Source organism: Phoenix dactylifera, chromosome 10 (genome assembly GCF_009389715.1).
Source record: "Phoenix dactylifera cultivar Barhee BC4 chromosome 10, palm_55x_up_171113_PBpolish2nd_filt_p, whole genome shotgun sequence".
NCBI classification, from domain to species: Eukaryota; Viridiplantae; Streptophyta; class Magnoliopsida; order Arecales; family Arecaceae; genus Phoenix; species Phoenix dactylifera.
The window spans coordinates 4,289,841-4,303,312 of record NC_052401.1 but is presented as its reverse complement, the minus strand read 5'-3'; the positions used below and the strand labels follow the sequence as shown (position 1 = coordinate 4,303,312).

At 38.2% G+C, this 13,472-nt stretch overlaps 1 protein-coding gene, 1 long non-coding RNA gene and 1 other non-coding gene across 4 annotated transcripts; 1 reads left to right on the top strand and 2 right to left on the bottom strand.

Moving 5' to 3' along the window:
* Positions 1-7,494: 7,494 nt before the first annotated feature.
* On the top strand, positions 7,495-10,230 carry LOC103701710 (GDSL esterase/lipase ACHE-like). Its single transcript, XM_039130817.1, has 5 exons — positions 7,495-8,714; positions 8,943-9,152; positions 9,261-9,421; positions 9,532-9,802; positions 9,941-10,230. Exons 1-5 carry the CDS (start codon positions 8,483-8,485, stop codon positions 10,213-10,215), a joined length of 1,149 nt encoding a protein of 382 aa, XP_038986745.1. The 5' UTR covers positions 7,495-8,482; the 3' UTR covers positions 10,216-10,230.
* A 6-nt stretch (positions 10,231-10,236) lies between these two features.
* LOC120112150 lies at positions 10,237-11,652 on the bottom strand. Of its 2 annotated transcripts, none has more exons than XR_005513645.1 (3): positions 11,290-11,652; positions 10,568-11,203; positions 10,237-10,376 (listed from the first exon to the last, which is right to left on the bottom strand). It is a non-coding gene; the product is annotated as an uncharacterized LOC120112150 (long non-coding RNA). The 2 variants fall into 2 exon arrangements; XR_005513646.1 differs by having other exon boundaries at positions 11,479-11,652.
* On the bottom strand, positions 11,496-11,656 carry LOC120112276. The gene has a single exon (XR_005513752.1). It is a non-coding gene; the product is annotated as a U1 spliceosomal RNA (small nuclear RNA).
* Between the last annotated feature and the right edge of the window lie 1,816 nt (positions 11,657-13,472).

Here is a 13,472-nt window from a genome sequence, read left to right as displayed (position 1 = left end):
TGATCCCTAGAGCCCTTTATATAGGCTCAGACACGTCAAAAGAAGAAGATTCCCCTCCCGCGGATTGATGACGTGTCTTCTTGTGCTCCTTTGATTCTTCGGCTTATTGCATCTTGGCCGTTCATGCTTCCTTTTTTCTTCGAGGGGCCTTTCCATGTTTGCTCCTACGCTGGATACATGACACTTGTCATGGTTTGCTTTCATTAGAAATTCTTCCATGTTTGCTCCCTTGCTTGTGCACGGATGCTTGCCACTTGGCCGTTAACCAATTTTGGTTTTCAAATTTTAAATTATTTGATTTAATTCAACAATCCCCCACATAAATTAAATATTTAAAAAATTTAAAATCAAAATAAAATTTTAAAAAAAATCAAAATAAAATGCTGAGTATCTTATATTATGTAATAGGTGTAGGTACCTTTCGGTTTGAACCTTCACTTAGTGACAATTGATTACCTCTGTGGAGCCAAAGTGGACTATGCCTTGAACCTTGGTCCATGGCTCAGATTTCATCAACAGCACACATAATATAGCGTGAACATGCTCGAAGCGGGTTTGCGCTTTACGGCCATGCGCAGGTATCTCTTCATGTGTGTTATTAGGGAACAGCCCACTTCCCACAGTCGAGGCCTCACGACTACACGCATATAGGTGAATCCTGAAAAAGGGTACGAGCAAGTAGGTACCCTGCCTCATGGGTCTCGGATTCATTAAGAGTAAAAACTCAACCTAACCCTTGCTTTTTATGAGCACTGTTGCCCTAGGGATGGGAAAAACAAATAGTGCTCCTCATTAGTCACCTATCTAGCTTGTTTCTACCCATTGAACCTTTTCAGGTTGGGTTACCACCGTGGTGACTTTACTTATGGGCTTAGCCCCATCCCCCTCGACAACTCTAGAACCACTGTTCTAGACAATCCTTTGGTAAGCTGATCAGCTAGATTCCTTTCGGATCTTACAAAATTTAGTGCAATCAAGTTATTCTTTAATTTGTATCTCAATGATTTATGGCGCACTTTCAAGTGCCTATTCATTTTCACATTTGCATTTTCTTGATTGCATTTATCTATAGCAGATCTGCAGTCACAATGAATAGATATAGAAGGTAATGGTGAAGTCTCAATAGGCAAATCTATCAGTAGATCTCTAAGCCACTCGGCTTCAATGCTAGTGGTATCTAGGGCAATCATTTCAGATTCCATGGTGCTCCTATCCACTACAGTTTGTTTGGTAGACTTCCATGATACAGCTGCACCTCCTAAAAGAAAGACAAAACCAGTGGTGGATTTGGTGTCAACTGTATCACTGATCCAGTTGGCATCACTATAGCCTTCCAGAACAGCAGGATAACCACAATAGTGTAATCCTAGAAATATGGTACCCTTAAGGTACCTGAGAATTCTTTCTAGGGCAGTCCAATGATCATTATTAGGATTGTGAGTATATCTACTTAGTCAGTTCACAGAGTATGCAATATCAGGTCTGGTATAATTTGCAAGAAATCCTAAAGAACCAATGATCTGGGCATACAAGCTTTGATTGACTGGATCACCTAAGTTCTTCTTTAGATGAAGAGATGGATTATAGGGAGTAGATACAGGATGACAATCAGAGTAGTGAAACTTTTTAAGAATTTTCTCCACATAGTGGCTTTGGGATAAAGTTATTCCATTTTCATTCCTTATGATTTTAGTATTAAGGATTAGGTCTGCTTGTCCTAAATCTTTCATGTCAAATTTTAGAGATAAAAATTGTTTTACTTCATTAATAATTTCTAAGTCTGATCCAAAAATTAGGATATCATCTACATATAAACATAAAATTATAATTTTGTTATTCTTCTTTTTATAATATACACATTCATCTGTGTTATTAATTTTAAATCCATTAGTTAGAATTATTTCATCAAATTTAAGGTGCCATTGTTTGGGGGCTTGTTTTAGACCATAAAGAGATCTAATCAACCTACATACCTTTTTCTCTTGACCTGGGACAATGAAACATTCGGGTTGGTTCATGTAGATCTCTTCATCTAGGTCCTCATTCAAGAAAGCAGTTTTAACATCCATTTGATGTATAACCAGCTTATGAATGGAAGCCAAGGCAACAAGAATCCTAATAGTAGTGATTCTAGCTACAGGGGCATAAACATCAAAGAAGGCAATCCCAGATTTTTGAGTAAAACCTTTGGCTACTAACCTAGCCTTATATTTGTCTACAGTTCCATCTGGCCTAAGTTTCTTCTTAAAGATCCATTTACACCCTATGGATTTATTTCCTGGGGTAGGTCTGCCAATTCCCAAGTATGGTTTTGGATTATAGATTGCATTTCATTATCTATTGCTTCTTTCCAGAAGGGGGCATCTAGAGATTTCAAGGCATCCTCTAAAGAAGTAGGATAGTCTTCTATTAGGAATGTGTAGTAGTCTTCTCCAAAGTTCTTTTCAACTCTAGTTCTTTTACTTCTTCTACGTTCAGTTTCTTCTTCTTCTTCTCTAAATCTGGTTCTGCTAGAACTAGTCCCTAAGTTATTATTTGTATTTATTTGATCATTTATCCTTATTTTAAAAGGAAATATACTTTCAAAGTAGATTGCATCTCTTGCTTCCATTATAGTGTTGTTATTAATTTCATTTATTTGAGAGTTAAACACTAAAAATCTATTAGCATTACTCTCAATTGCATATCCTATAAATATTGCATCTATTGTTTTGGGTCCAATTTTCTTTCTTTTATTTTCTGAAATTTTTACTTTAGCTAAGCACCCCCACACTTTTAAATATTTTAAGTTAGGTTTTCTATGTTTCCAGATTTCATATGGAGTTTTATCATTATGTTTGAATGGAATTCTATTCAAGATATAAGATGCAGTTACTAGTGCTTCCCCCCAAAGATTTTCTGGTGCACCTGAACTAATTAACATAGAGTTAACCATATCCATTAAGGTTCTATTCTTTCTCTCAGCTACTCCATTAGATTGGGGTGAATAAGGAGCTGTCACTTCATGAATTATCCCATGTTCTTCACAGAACTGGGTCAGCTCAAAAGAGGTATATTCACCTCCTCTATCAGACCTTAAGATTTTAATCTTTTTATCTAGTTGGTTTTCAGCCTCTGCTTTATAGACTTTGAATTTATTTAAGACCTCATTTTTAGCTTTGATAAGATAGAGGTGACAGTATCTAGAAAGGTCATCTATGAAAGTTACAAAATATTTGTTTCCACCCCTTGAGGTTCTCCCTGAGTCACATACATCACTATATATGAGTTCAAGGAGATCAGAATCTCTACTTACAGAGTGAAAGGGTTTTTTGGGTAATTTGGCCTCTACACATATCTCACATTTATCATTATTCTTAATTTCTGATTTTGGGATTAAATTCAAGTGCATTAATCTTTTAATTGAACTATAGTTTACATGTCCCAGCCTACTATGCTAGACAACAGGAGAGTCAATATGAAGAACAATAGAATTTTCATTCATAGATGGAATAATCACATTGAGTTTAAACAATCCATCACAAAGAAAACCTTTTTCGATGAAAGAGACACCATGGGTTACAACAACTTTATTTGATTCAAAAACAATTCGGTATCCTTGCTGGACAAGCAAGGATCCACTAACTAGATTTCTACGGATGTCTGGAACGTGGTGCACGCCTTGCAGAGTAAGGATCTTCCCAGAGGTAAGTGTCAGATCCACTCGTCCCGCTCCAAGCACGCGCGCCACAGCATTATTACCCATGGTCACAGTTCCTCTACATGAGATCTGATAAGATGAAAACCAGGAGCGATCAGAACAAACATGTATACTAGCTCCGGTATCAATCCACCAGTCAAGTGCTAATTGTGTCATGTTAACTTCAGGTATGAAAGAAACAGACCTGATAGCAGTCTCAAAGGAGTTAGCCCCACAGGTCACCATGTTGGCCTGGGCACCAGAAGTGGTAGGACCCTTACTTCTAGGTTGACGAGGAGTAGTGATCTTGTAGAAGCATTGGTTGGCCATATGGTTGGTCCGACCACAGACAAAACAGCAACGAACAGATTCTCCTTCTTTCTCTTTCTTCTGGTTCTGAGAGAAGTTGGGTTTTCTGTTGTTGGGCTGAAAGGAGTTCCTATGGTTGAATGATTTCTTCTTGAAGGACTTGTTGTGGTTGGGACGGAAAAAACGATTCTGATTTTTGGATTTGGGCTTGGATTCAACATTGTTGACTTTGGGCAAAGGATTGGAGGAGTGAGATTTTTCTCTAAGGCGATGTTGTTCTTCAATCCTAATAGAATTTAGGACTTGGGTTAGAGACAGATCACCTTGGGTGTGGCTCAAAGTCTTGGCAAAGTCTGACCAGGTAGAGGGAAGTTTGTCTATAATACAGGCAACTTGGAAAGACTCATCTAAGTGGGTTCCATTTGCCTGGAGTTGAAGAATCAATGTTTCATATTCATGGATTTGATCATTCATAAATTTGGAATCAACAAATTTAAACTTGCTAAAGTTAGAAGCTTTGAATCTCTTTACCCCGGCATCATCAAGTCCATATTTATTTTCTAAGGTATCCCAGAGATCTTTGGCACTCTTAGCTATATAATAAATATCATAAAGCCTATCAGAAAGGGCTCCTAGAATTTTATGAAGACAGTGGTAGTTGGTTTCTTCTGGAGTCCTAGTGGAGGATGCATCATCAGAAGGAGCAAGGTTTGGGTTGTTGCGAGTAGAAGGTCGTGAAGCAGATGGGTTAGACCCACCAATGGCGGAGATCAAGCCTAAGGTGGTGAGCTAGAACCGCATTTGATTCTGCCACCTTCTAAAGTTTTGACCATCAAATTTTTCAGGTTTAGCACTAAGATTTTCAGATGCGTGGGAAGCCATTAGTTTGTAGCTTAACACAATTTTGACACCTGTGGAAATGAGAAGGTTTATGTCAAATTATTGCACTGATATTTAAATTGAACTTTAGATGTCTAATTAAAAAATCCAAAGAATAACAGCCAGATCAGCTCCAGATCGGTGGTGGAGCACTTGGCTCACTTAAGTACCAGCCTTTTTTAGGCACGTATGCCTTTTTGACAAGCTTTTCTTAGACACCGTTATTCAATAGATAATTTCACTAGATATCGTTCAATTTTATCCTAAGTGCAATATTAAGCTAGCTCCTATGAATTAACCAATTTCCGAATTTTCGTTTGAATGGAATCTGGAAATTACTCCGTAAGGAGTCCAAATGGAGGTATTAATAAAGCTCTTGGAGGTTAAGCAATCTAATATTTTACTTAAAAAATTAAGTATTAAAGTAAAGCTAGCATAAATGTGTAACAGCTAAAATAGAACAATTTATAATTATGCAGCAAAATATTTAATAAATATTGCAATCTAAAATCTAGTGCTAACCGTACATAAACTTTCCTGGATTGTTAGCCTAGATGCACAAATATAATTAAATATTTCTAATATTCAAAAACAATAAATAAGAAGAATAAACTAGCAAATAACTAACTTGACAATATAATAATAAAATGAAGAAAGAGAGAGAAGATGGCATGTGGATCGAAGCACGCTGATGCGCTGTCCCAGGAAAGTTTATGCCCCCCACGCACGGGTCTGCTGGCACAGATCTCCTAGAGATACGACGACCCAATACAGAACCACGTCTTCTCCATCAGTGCGCCTCCAGGGAAGAAAGAAGAGCACGTTCACGCTTGCAGATAGCTCAAAAGAAACTTAGAAAAATTATGAAGAGAAGAAAAATTTTCTTTATTTCTTTTCTCCCCAATGATCCCTAGAGCCTTTTTTTATCTAGACTCTTGGAATAGGGAGAAGAGAAAATTTTGATTGTCCTTTGAAATGATCCCTAGAGCCCTTTATATAGGCTCAGACACGTCAAAAGAAGAAGATTCCCCTCCCGCAGATTGATGACGTGTCTTCTTGTGCTCCTTTGATTCTTCGGCTTATTGCATCTTGGCCGTTCATGCTTCCTTCCTTCTTCGAGGGGCCTTTCCATGTTTGCTCCTGCGCTGGATACATGACACTTGTCATGGTTTGCTTTCATTAGAAATTCTTCCATGTTTGCTCCCTTGCTTGTGCACGGATGCTTGCCACTTGGCCGTTAACCAATTTTGGTTTTCAAATTTTAAATTATTTGATTTAATTCAACAAACATTTCTCCCACAATGCAGAGAGTTGGTCTACTTTGTGATTTGTTCAATGCATTCACAAGCAAAATCTCCAGCTTCCTGCAATTGTAGCATTTCATCCTAGGCTTCTCTTTCCTATCAATGCATGTGTCTCTACTGCGCTTGGTACCAATAAACATCAAGGGCATTGCACTTTTTTTTGGCTGTTTAATAACTCTCATATGTGCCAATGAGACTATCATGCATGCTGGTCAACATGATCAAGTGTGCATGATGATCCTTCTAGTCCCAATTCAATTATGTATCTATCTCGCAATGGTATTGCAATGCAATCTATTAGTTAGGTATTATTCTAAGGCTCTGCTTATCAAACAAGTTTAGAATCCTAGGGTACCAATTAGCATAATTATTTTTTTGTTAAGCTTCTCTTCCATGTTCTAGTCAGCCATCACTATTTCTTATTAAAATATATTTAAGTGCACACCATAGAAGTAATTTACTTGAACCTCTGAAAACTACCCTGATTGTGATATCATTCAAGACATAAATTGAAATCTTATGAATCATCTCCATGTCAAGAATGTTATGCCAGTCGACCAAGTTTAAGTGAGCAAATCGCAATATTAAGCACAATCATCAAACGATTTGCTATATATATACACAGATTTTCTGTACTGCCCTTATGAGCCTAAACATAGCATGCAATATCATCTTAAATAATAAAATTCACAAATTTATGCAAGCCATCATCAATACAAATTAACATATTTGTTAGAAATTCAATGACAGCCCTGCATTTGTGGCGGAAAAACTTAATCTAGGTCCCTAAGGATAACCTAAGGATAAACAGTTATTACAGATTACAGGTCAGTCTGATGCCATCCACTCTAGATCCAATCAACTTAGGTTCAGCTGAATCGAGCCCAAAAGGATGAGATTCAATTCAATTAAATCCAGCTAAACCATGTAAAACAATTTAGGATCAGGTCAGGTCTGATCTTAATCAAACCAAGTTGATCGAACTGACATATATAACCATAATACAGCCGGTTTGGTCAAACCAGAAATAACCCGCCTTAGGCTCGTTCAAAATAAAATTAATAGATTAACAAATTGAGATCGAACGGGATAATGGATTTTGCAACTTAATAAAAAATTAATGTTACAAGCCCATGTCACCAAGTTGCTATTCCTAATCTAAGTTTACCGGAGATATCGACATATCTCGAAGCTCAAGCTCATCATCATCGATCTAACAAAAAGCCACAAGAGACTTCTCCTAAATCTCTACCGCTCAAAGCCAACCCTAAGGGAGAAGAAGAACAACAGAGAGAATTGGAGGAGAGAGAGTGATCTCTCAGTAGCTCATAGTGTGTTTTGAGTTGCTTGTAGGGTGTGCCTATTTATAAGGTGGAATTCTATCCAATTAATATCTCAAGCACACCTACAAATGTGATTGAAACTCATCTCACTAATTTACTTGATTTGGACTTTGCTGTAGACATTGATGTTCATATTAATCCACTTGGGTCGAGTCAAACTTTGGCCCAGAGTCTCAAATAGACTAATCAAGCACTAATCTAATGTTTGGCAGCTTGGATTATGGAAGAGGCCAAGCTGATAGATGAGTTAATGGAATAAATACCTAGCAAAAAGGGAATTCAAATTTTTAGCTTCCAGTAAAGCAATCTCCTATACTACATTCATTGATCATTTGATTCCAAAAACGTAAACATTGAAAACATTTCAGCAATATATACCATGCCCAACATATATTACAATAGATCTGCTCAAATTGCAATTTAGTTACAAAAGATTTTAGACACCAACACATACAAAATTATTTATGCATTTCTTTGCTGCTTTGTATCATGTTCTATCTCTTGACTTGGTTGACTGTACCCTCGTAAGAGCTATATAATATGCCATTTAAAAAAATAAAAAGAAAAAAAGAAGAAGAGAGAGATAGCAACATAAACCAATCAATCTAAATTTAATTCAGGTGTTAATGATCAGAGATTTGGACGCAATACATTGGTAGTTAGATATCAAGAGATAGAGATAGATAGATAGAGAGAGAGAGAGAGAGAGGTCTGACCACCAAGATAACCTTCAGTTGACATTTGAATATGATCCCTATCTTTATTGCAAAATTCTCGTTACAATTGGAGCAGCAGCTCATCCAGCCACCACGTGATTCCTCGCATGCTACACCCGCCAAATGGACCGCTGTCTTCTTCCTCCCAAAGGCATCTTTTCAGTGAAAACTTCTATTTAAAACTAATCTACTTCACCTTCTCCTCTGTTTCTTTCCTACTGTTTTTTCCATCTACCACTTTGATTCCCAGTGATGAAGCTTCAACTTCTAAGCTTCCTCTCAGTTCACTTGCTACTACTGCTCTCAGTGCCTGCCTCCTCCTCTCCATGTCACTTCCCTGCTGTCTTTAATCTTGGGGACTCCAACTCCGACACCGGTGGGCTGTCGGCCACCTTTGGGCCATTGACTTACCCTTATGGGGAGTCTCTCTTCGGGAAGCCTGCAGGCAGATACTCGGATGGCAGACTCATTATCGACTTCATCGGTGATCATTTCTCATTTGCTTCTTAATAATCTAGTTGTTGATCAAGTAGTTGCACTAAACCATTGCAACTATTCATCGGCTGAATGGCCTTTTTACTATTGTGTCTGGTTGTTTCAAGGAGACAGACTAGAGTTTCATCTTAGATCCATATGAGTTATGTCCTTGTCTGACAACTATTACTACTTATTGGATTAGATTTGCTCATTTGCATGCTTGTACAATTTTCAGCTGAGAGCCTTGGATTGCCTTATATCAGTGCCTATCTGGATTCCATGGGCACCAATTTTAGCCATGGTGCAAATTTTGCGACTGCGCTGTCTACAATACTTCCACAGAATATAACTCTATCTCAGGGTGGTTACAGTCCATTCTCCTTAGATGTGCAGCTGAAGCAGTTCTTGCAGTTCAAGTCCCGGTCTCAAATGATCTATAATGAAGGTAAGTCCTATTTTAAAATCACAGGGTTTATCTACTATACAGAAGAGTAGCATTTGGGTTTTACCATGTATTTTGTTATAGATTTTCTTGCAAATAAATTATATATAGGAGGAATCTACAAGGATTTGATTCCCAAAGAGGAGTACTTCTCTCGGGCGCTGTATACATTCGACATCGGTCAGAATGACCTCACTGCATTCTACTTCCTCAACGAGTCCACAGAAGAATACATTCCCAATGCTCTGAAGGAATTCTCCAGAGTGATCAAGGTATAACAGATTATGAAGTCTAAATGCTTAATTTGTTATAAATATCAAGCTAATGCTTACTATAGTATCAAGAAAGACATAGTTTTAATGGAGAAGCTGGGTTGGCACAGAGCATATATGAGGAGGGAGGGAGATCATTCTGGATCCACAACACTGGTCCGCTAGGCTGCCTTCCCTATGTTCTGGTGCAAGGCCACCTTGCACCATCAGATTTAGACTCAGCTGGCTGTGCAATTCGTTACAATAAATTAGCCCAAGAATTCAATAGAATGCTCAATGACACAGTGGCTCAGCTCAGAAAGGATCTCCCTCTTGCAGCATTCACATTAGTGGACATGTACTCCATTAAGTACTTGCTCGTAAGTCAGGCAACAAAGCAAGGTAAGATCCCTTAACAGCTTTGGACAATGGCCATAGTGGTGGCATATCTTTGTAACTTAATTTTGTGTTAAAGATTCATTAAGTCCATCTTTATAATCAAATCGTATCCATTTATCAGAGATGTTAGGATGATTACAGGATTTGTGCTACCGTTTAGAGCTTGTTGCGGCTACGGTGGCGGCGTCTACAACTACAATTCTAATATTCGGTGCGGAGATATGGCGAAGGTGAATGGAACTATGATACTTCTTGGGAAGTCATGTAGGAATCCCAGGAAAAGAATCAATTGGGATGGAGTTCATTACACTGAGGCTGCAAACAGATGGGTGTTTAATCAGATCTCCAGGGGGGCTTTTTCAGACCCTGCTATGCCATTGAGCATGGCATGTCACAGGAAGACACCAACAAAATGATACTTACTGATAGCACTTTGTGCCAATAAAGCTCATTGCAAACAAAAATTGGTCTCCCAATCTTTGAACTCTGGCACAAGGTAATACTCCTGGAATGTGAATGACAGCATCTTCGCATACCATCTCCGCAACTTCAACTTATGCATAGGATCTACTCATTTCTGAAATTTGAAGTCAGAAGAAATTGTTCAAATAGAAAATCATAAACTTTATATATACTGTCATTCTTCTATATCTAGTATAAAATATAAACTATATAAACCCTTGTTGAGACTTATATATATATATATATATATATATATATATATATATATATATATATATATATATATATGGTACAACAGCTGCTTACACTTTAGGGTGAGTGCAACCAGCAGAGTTGATGGAAAGAAGATGGCGTAAGGATGAAGAGGAGGCTACAAAACATGTCTAAAGAACTTTTTCTGAGTGGTAAGCAGCGAAAGAGGCGACCCAGTCTGCAACCATATTCGTCTCTTGATACACATGAGCAACCTGAAATGAGTCAATGTCTTGCTATCCTGCAGATATCCTTGAGCAGTGGGCGGTCATCTCCCCTTCACTTCTTATCCTAAATCCACTCGACCACCATCGCTGAGTCTCCTTCTAGAAAGATGTTGTTAGCCTCTATAATACACCTTGCGAAGGTTTCGAATGTATCTTCATGATGTGTCTCTCCTCCACATGCATTGCACATGTTCAAACTCTTGCGCCACAATATAACAACAGGTTGCAAATGTAACCTTCTTTACAATAAATTCAAAGCATGCAAGTATCCTTCTAGTTCTATTTTGTTGTTATTTTATTACACTGAGAGAGATGCGAGGAAATCCATCAGCTTAATTTCAAGGAGGAGGTGAGATGAATGCATCTAAGCAACATGGTTTCCAAGCAAAACAATACCTCGACATTGCTAATGGATTAGATTGCAGCAAAGTTTCCTCACAGCTCCGACTTCTTTGTTGCTAGCCTGCACCATATATCAAGAAAATGCACATATTTGAGGACTTATTGTATAGATTCTGCAAGCCATGACTCACAAGTCTCATACTTTACCATCCTTTCTTGACTCTCCATCTCCATTGGGTTCATGAGAGTTACAGCTACATCACAAACCTTAGATCATGATAAGGCTGCCTTTGAGGCCTCTCCGGCAGAAATAAACTTGGGCCAGGCCTAGCAAATGACATTAAGAACAAACGCCTACTAAGAAATTGATTACCTAAATAAACAAAGAATAATAACCTTAGGAATTGGATTGGGTGGGGGCCGCGCGAACGCGTACCCCCGCTGCCACAAATTATGACGTCCACTCTCCCACTTGGGGAGATGGTAGACCAGCGCTCCTCCCAAGTGCAATGGAGGCCGCGGGCCCAGGCCGTGGGCCTTCCAGATCACCCATGGACCCCGTCCAGGTAAGTATGCCTCAATTAGGCCCCTCGCCACTTTTTATAGAGCACGAGTCACCCGTCTACTCCTAGCACAACCGATGTGGGACTAATATTATGATAATGAATGTGAGATCTTTATACGTAATCATAAAATCAAAGAAACTGCATCAGCTTGAGTGCTTGAGATCCTCATTTATTAACCAAGAGGAATAATAATAATGAGACACTATATTGTTTGATGAATTGAAGGAGATAAACGAATAGATAGATCTAGGTGCACAAGACAATGAAGACGAAAAAGAAAAAATGGTAGGTTTTCTAAAAAGATAATTGATTATCCCTATAAATGCTTCACCAGTTGATCTTGATCAAGTAGGAGAAGAGAACCTGTGCAAGCATATCCATGCACCATTAACGGTATGTACATAGCTTCATCTGGTTGAAAGTGCGCACATTTTTACTAGAAAAATGCTTTTATGCAATGGTCATGGGCGGGCGTAGACAAAAAAAATAGGAAAAAAAAATCTGCATAAAAAATATATGCGGCCATTTGCAGTGTTGGAGACCACTGCGACTTATCCTGTCATCCATAAAACTCATGTGCAGATGTACATATAAAATTTTTGTAGGAATATAGATCCGCATAAAAACTTATACGCGGAGATCGCCATTTTTTCTGACTTTGCTGGAGAACATTACTAATTTCATCAGCCACCATCTGAGGGCTACCATGGCCTTAGAGAACTTCAAAGGTTTGCTAACTAGGTGAACCATCAGATTTGGTGATATATGTTTCTGTGATATATGTCTGTCAAAAACCTGAAGGGTAGTTTTGAAATCTTGGTCGAGCTCAAATTTGTTTCAGGTGGATCACCAATCCCACTTTAAAGCTTGATTGACTTTCCAAAGGAGATCATCAAGTTCTCCTAATTGATGTTTGAATCCTAAACTCTAAATGATCCAACCAAGAATCTGATAGCTTTGAGCTTGATGAGGTGATCCTCAAGTTAGATTATTAAGAAAAACATATTATGAAGACAACTTTTGTGAATAGAGGACTCAAAATTCTCTTCAACGTTCTCTATGGATCAATGATGTTAATGTGTTTCTTCCAGTTGAGGATGTTGTCAAAACCATCTCACACCATTTACTTTCAGATGCAAATTAAAGAATTGCATTTGAAGATCGAAATGCATCTTAAGATGGAAAATACAATCTCAAGTCAGATTGGATGAAATCGACAGCTAGCTAGCCATGTTGCCAATCTACTTTTGAAAAAATGGATGTAAGAGGCTTTTAAAGACCAATAAGTATGTGAGACACAACTTGCATCTCAATGCTACTTGGATGACATCCACAACTGGTGGAACTACCAAACTCACTAGTCACTAGCCAACTCACATCAATCTCAAAATGGATGAACTAATGCGAGTTAGCTCTCTCTCTCAAGATGCATGACATGCTTCTCACGATTAATTGGATAGCATCTACGATCAATAAAAGTTAGCCAATTCACTAGACCGAACATCTACAAAAAAACTCACTAATCTAACTAGCCAACAACACTAATATGAACATGTTGTAAAATCAATCTCAATATCACGGCAAAGATGCAAGACCGCTCGTGGCAGAGTACCATATATCTCAAAGCATAAGGTATGTATCTCAAAACTTGTCATCGGTCGGGCCAAATCAGGTCTGATGATGGCCAAACCCTAAATTTGGGTTAGCTCAATTGAGGTCAATATCATTGGTATATTCATACCATAATAACGTGTATGAACAGTATGAGCTTGTCAATTCTTGAGATCATAGGGATCCCGTTGTAATTAACATTAACATCCTGGA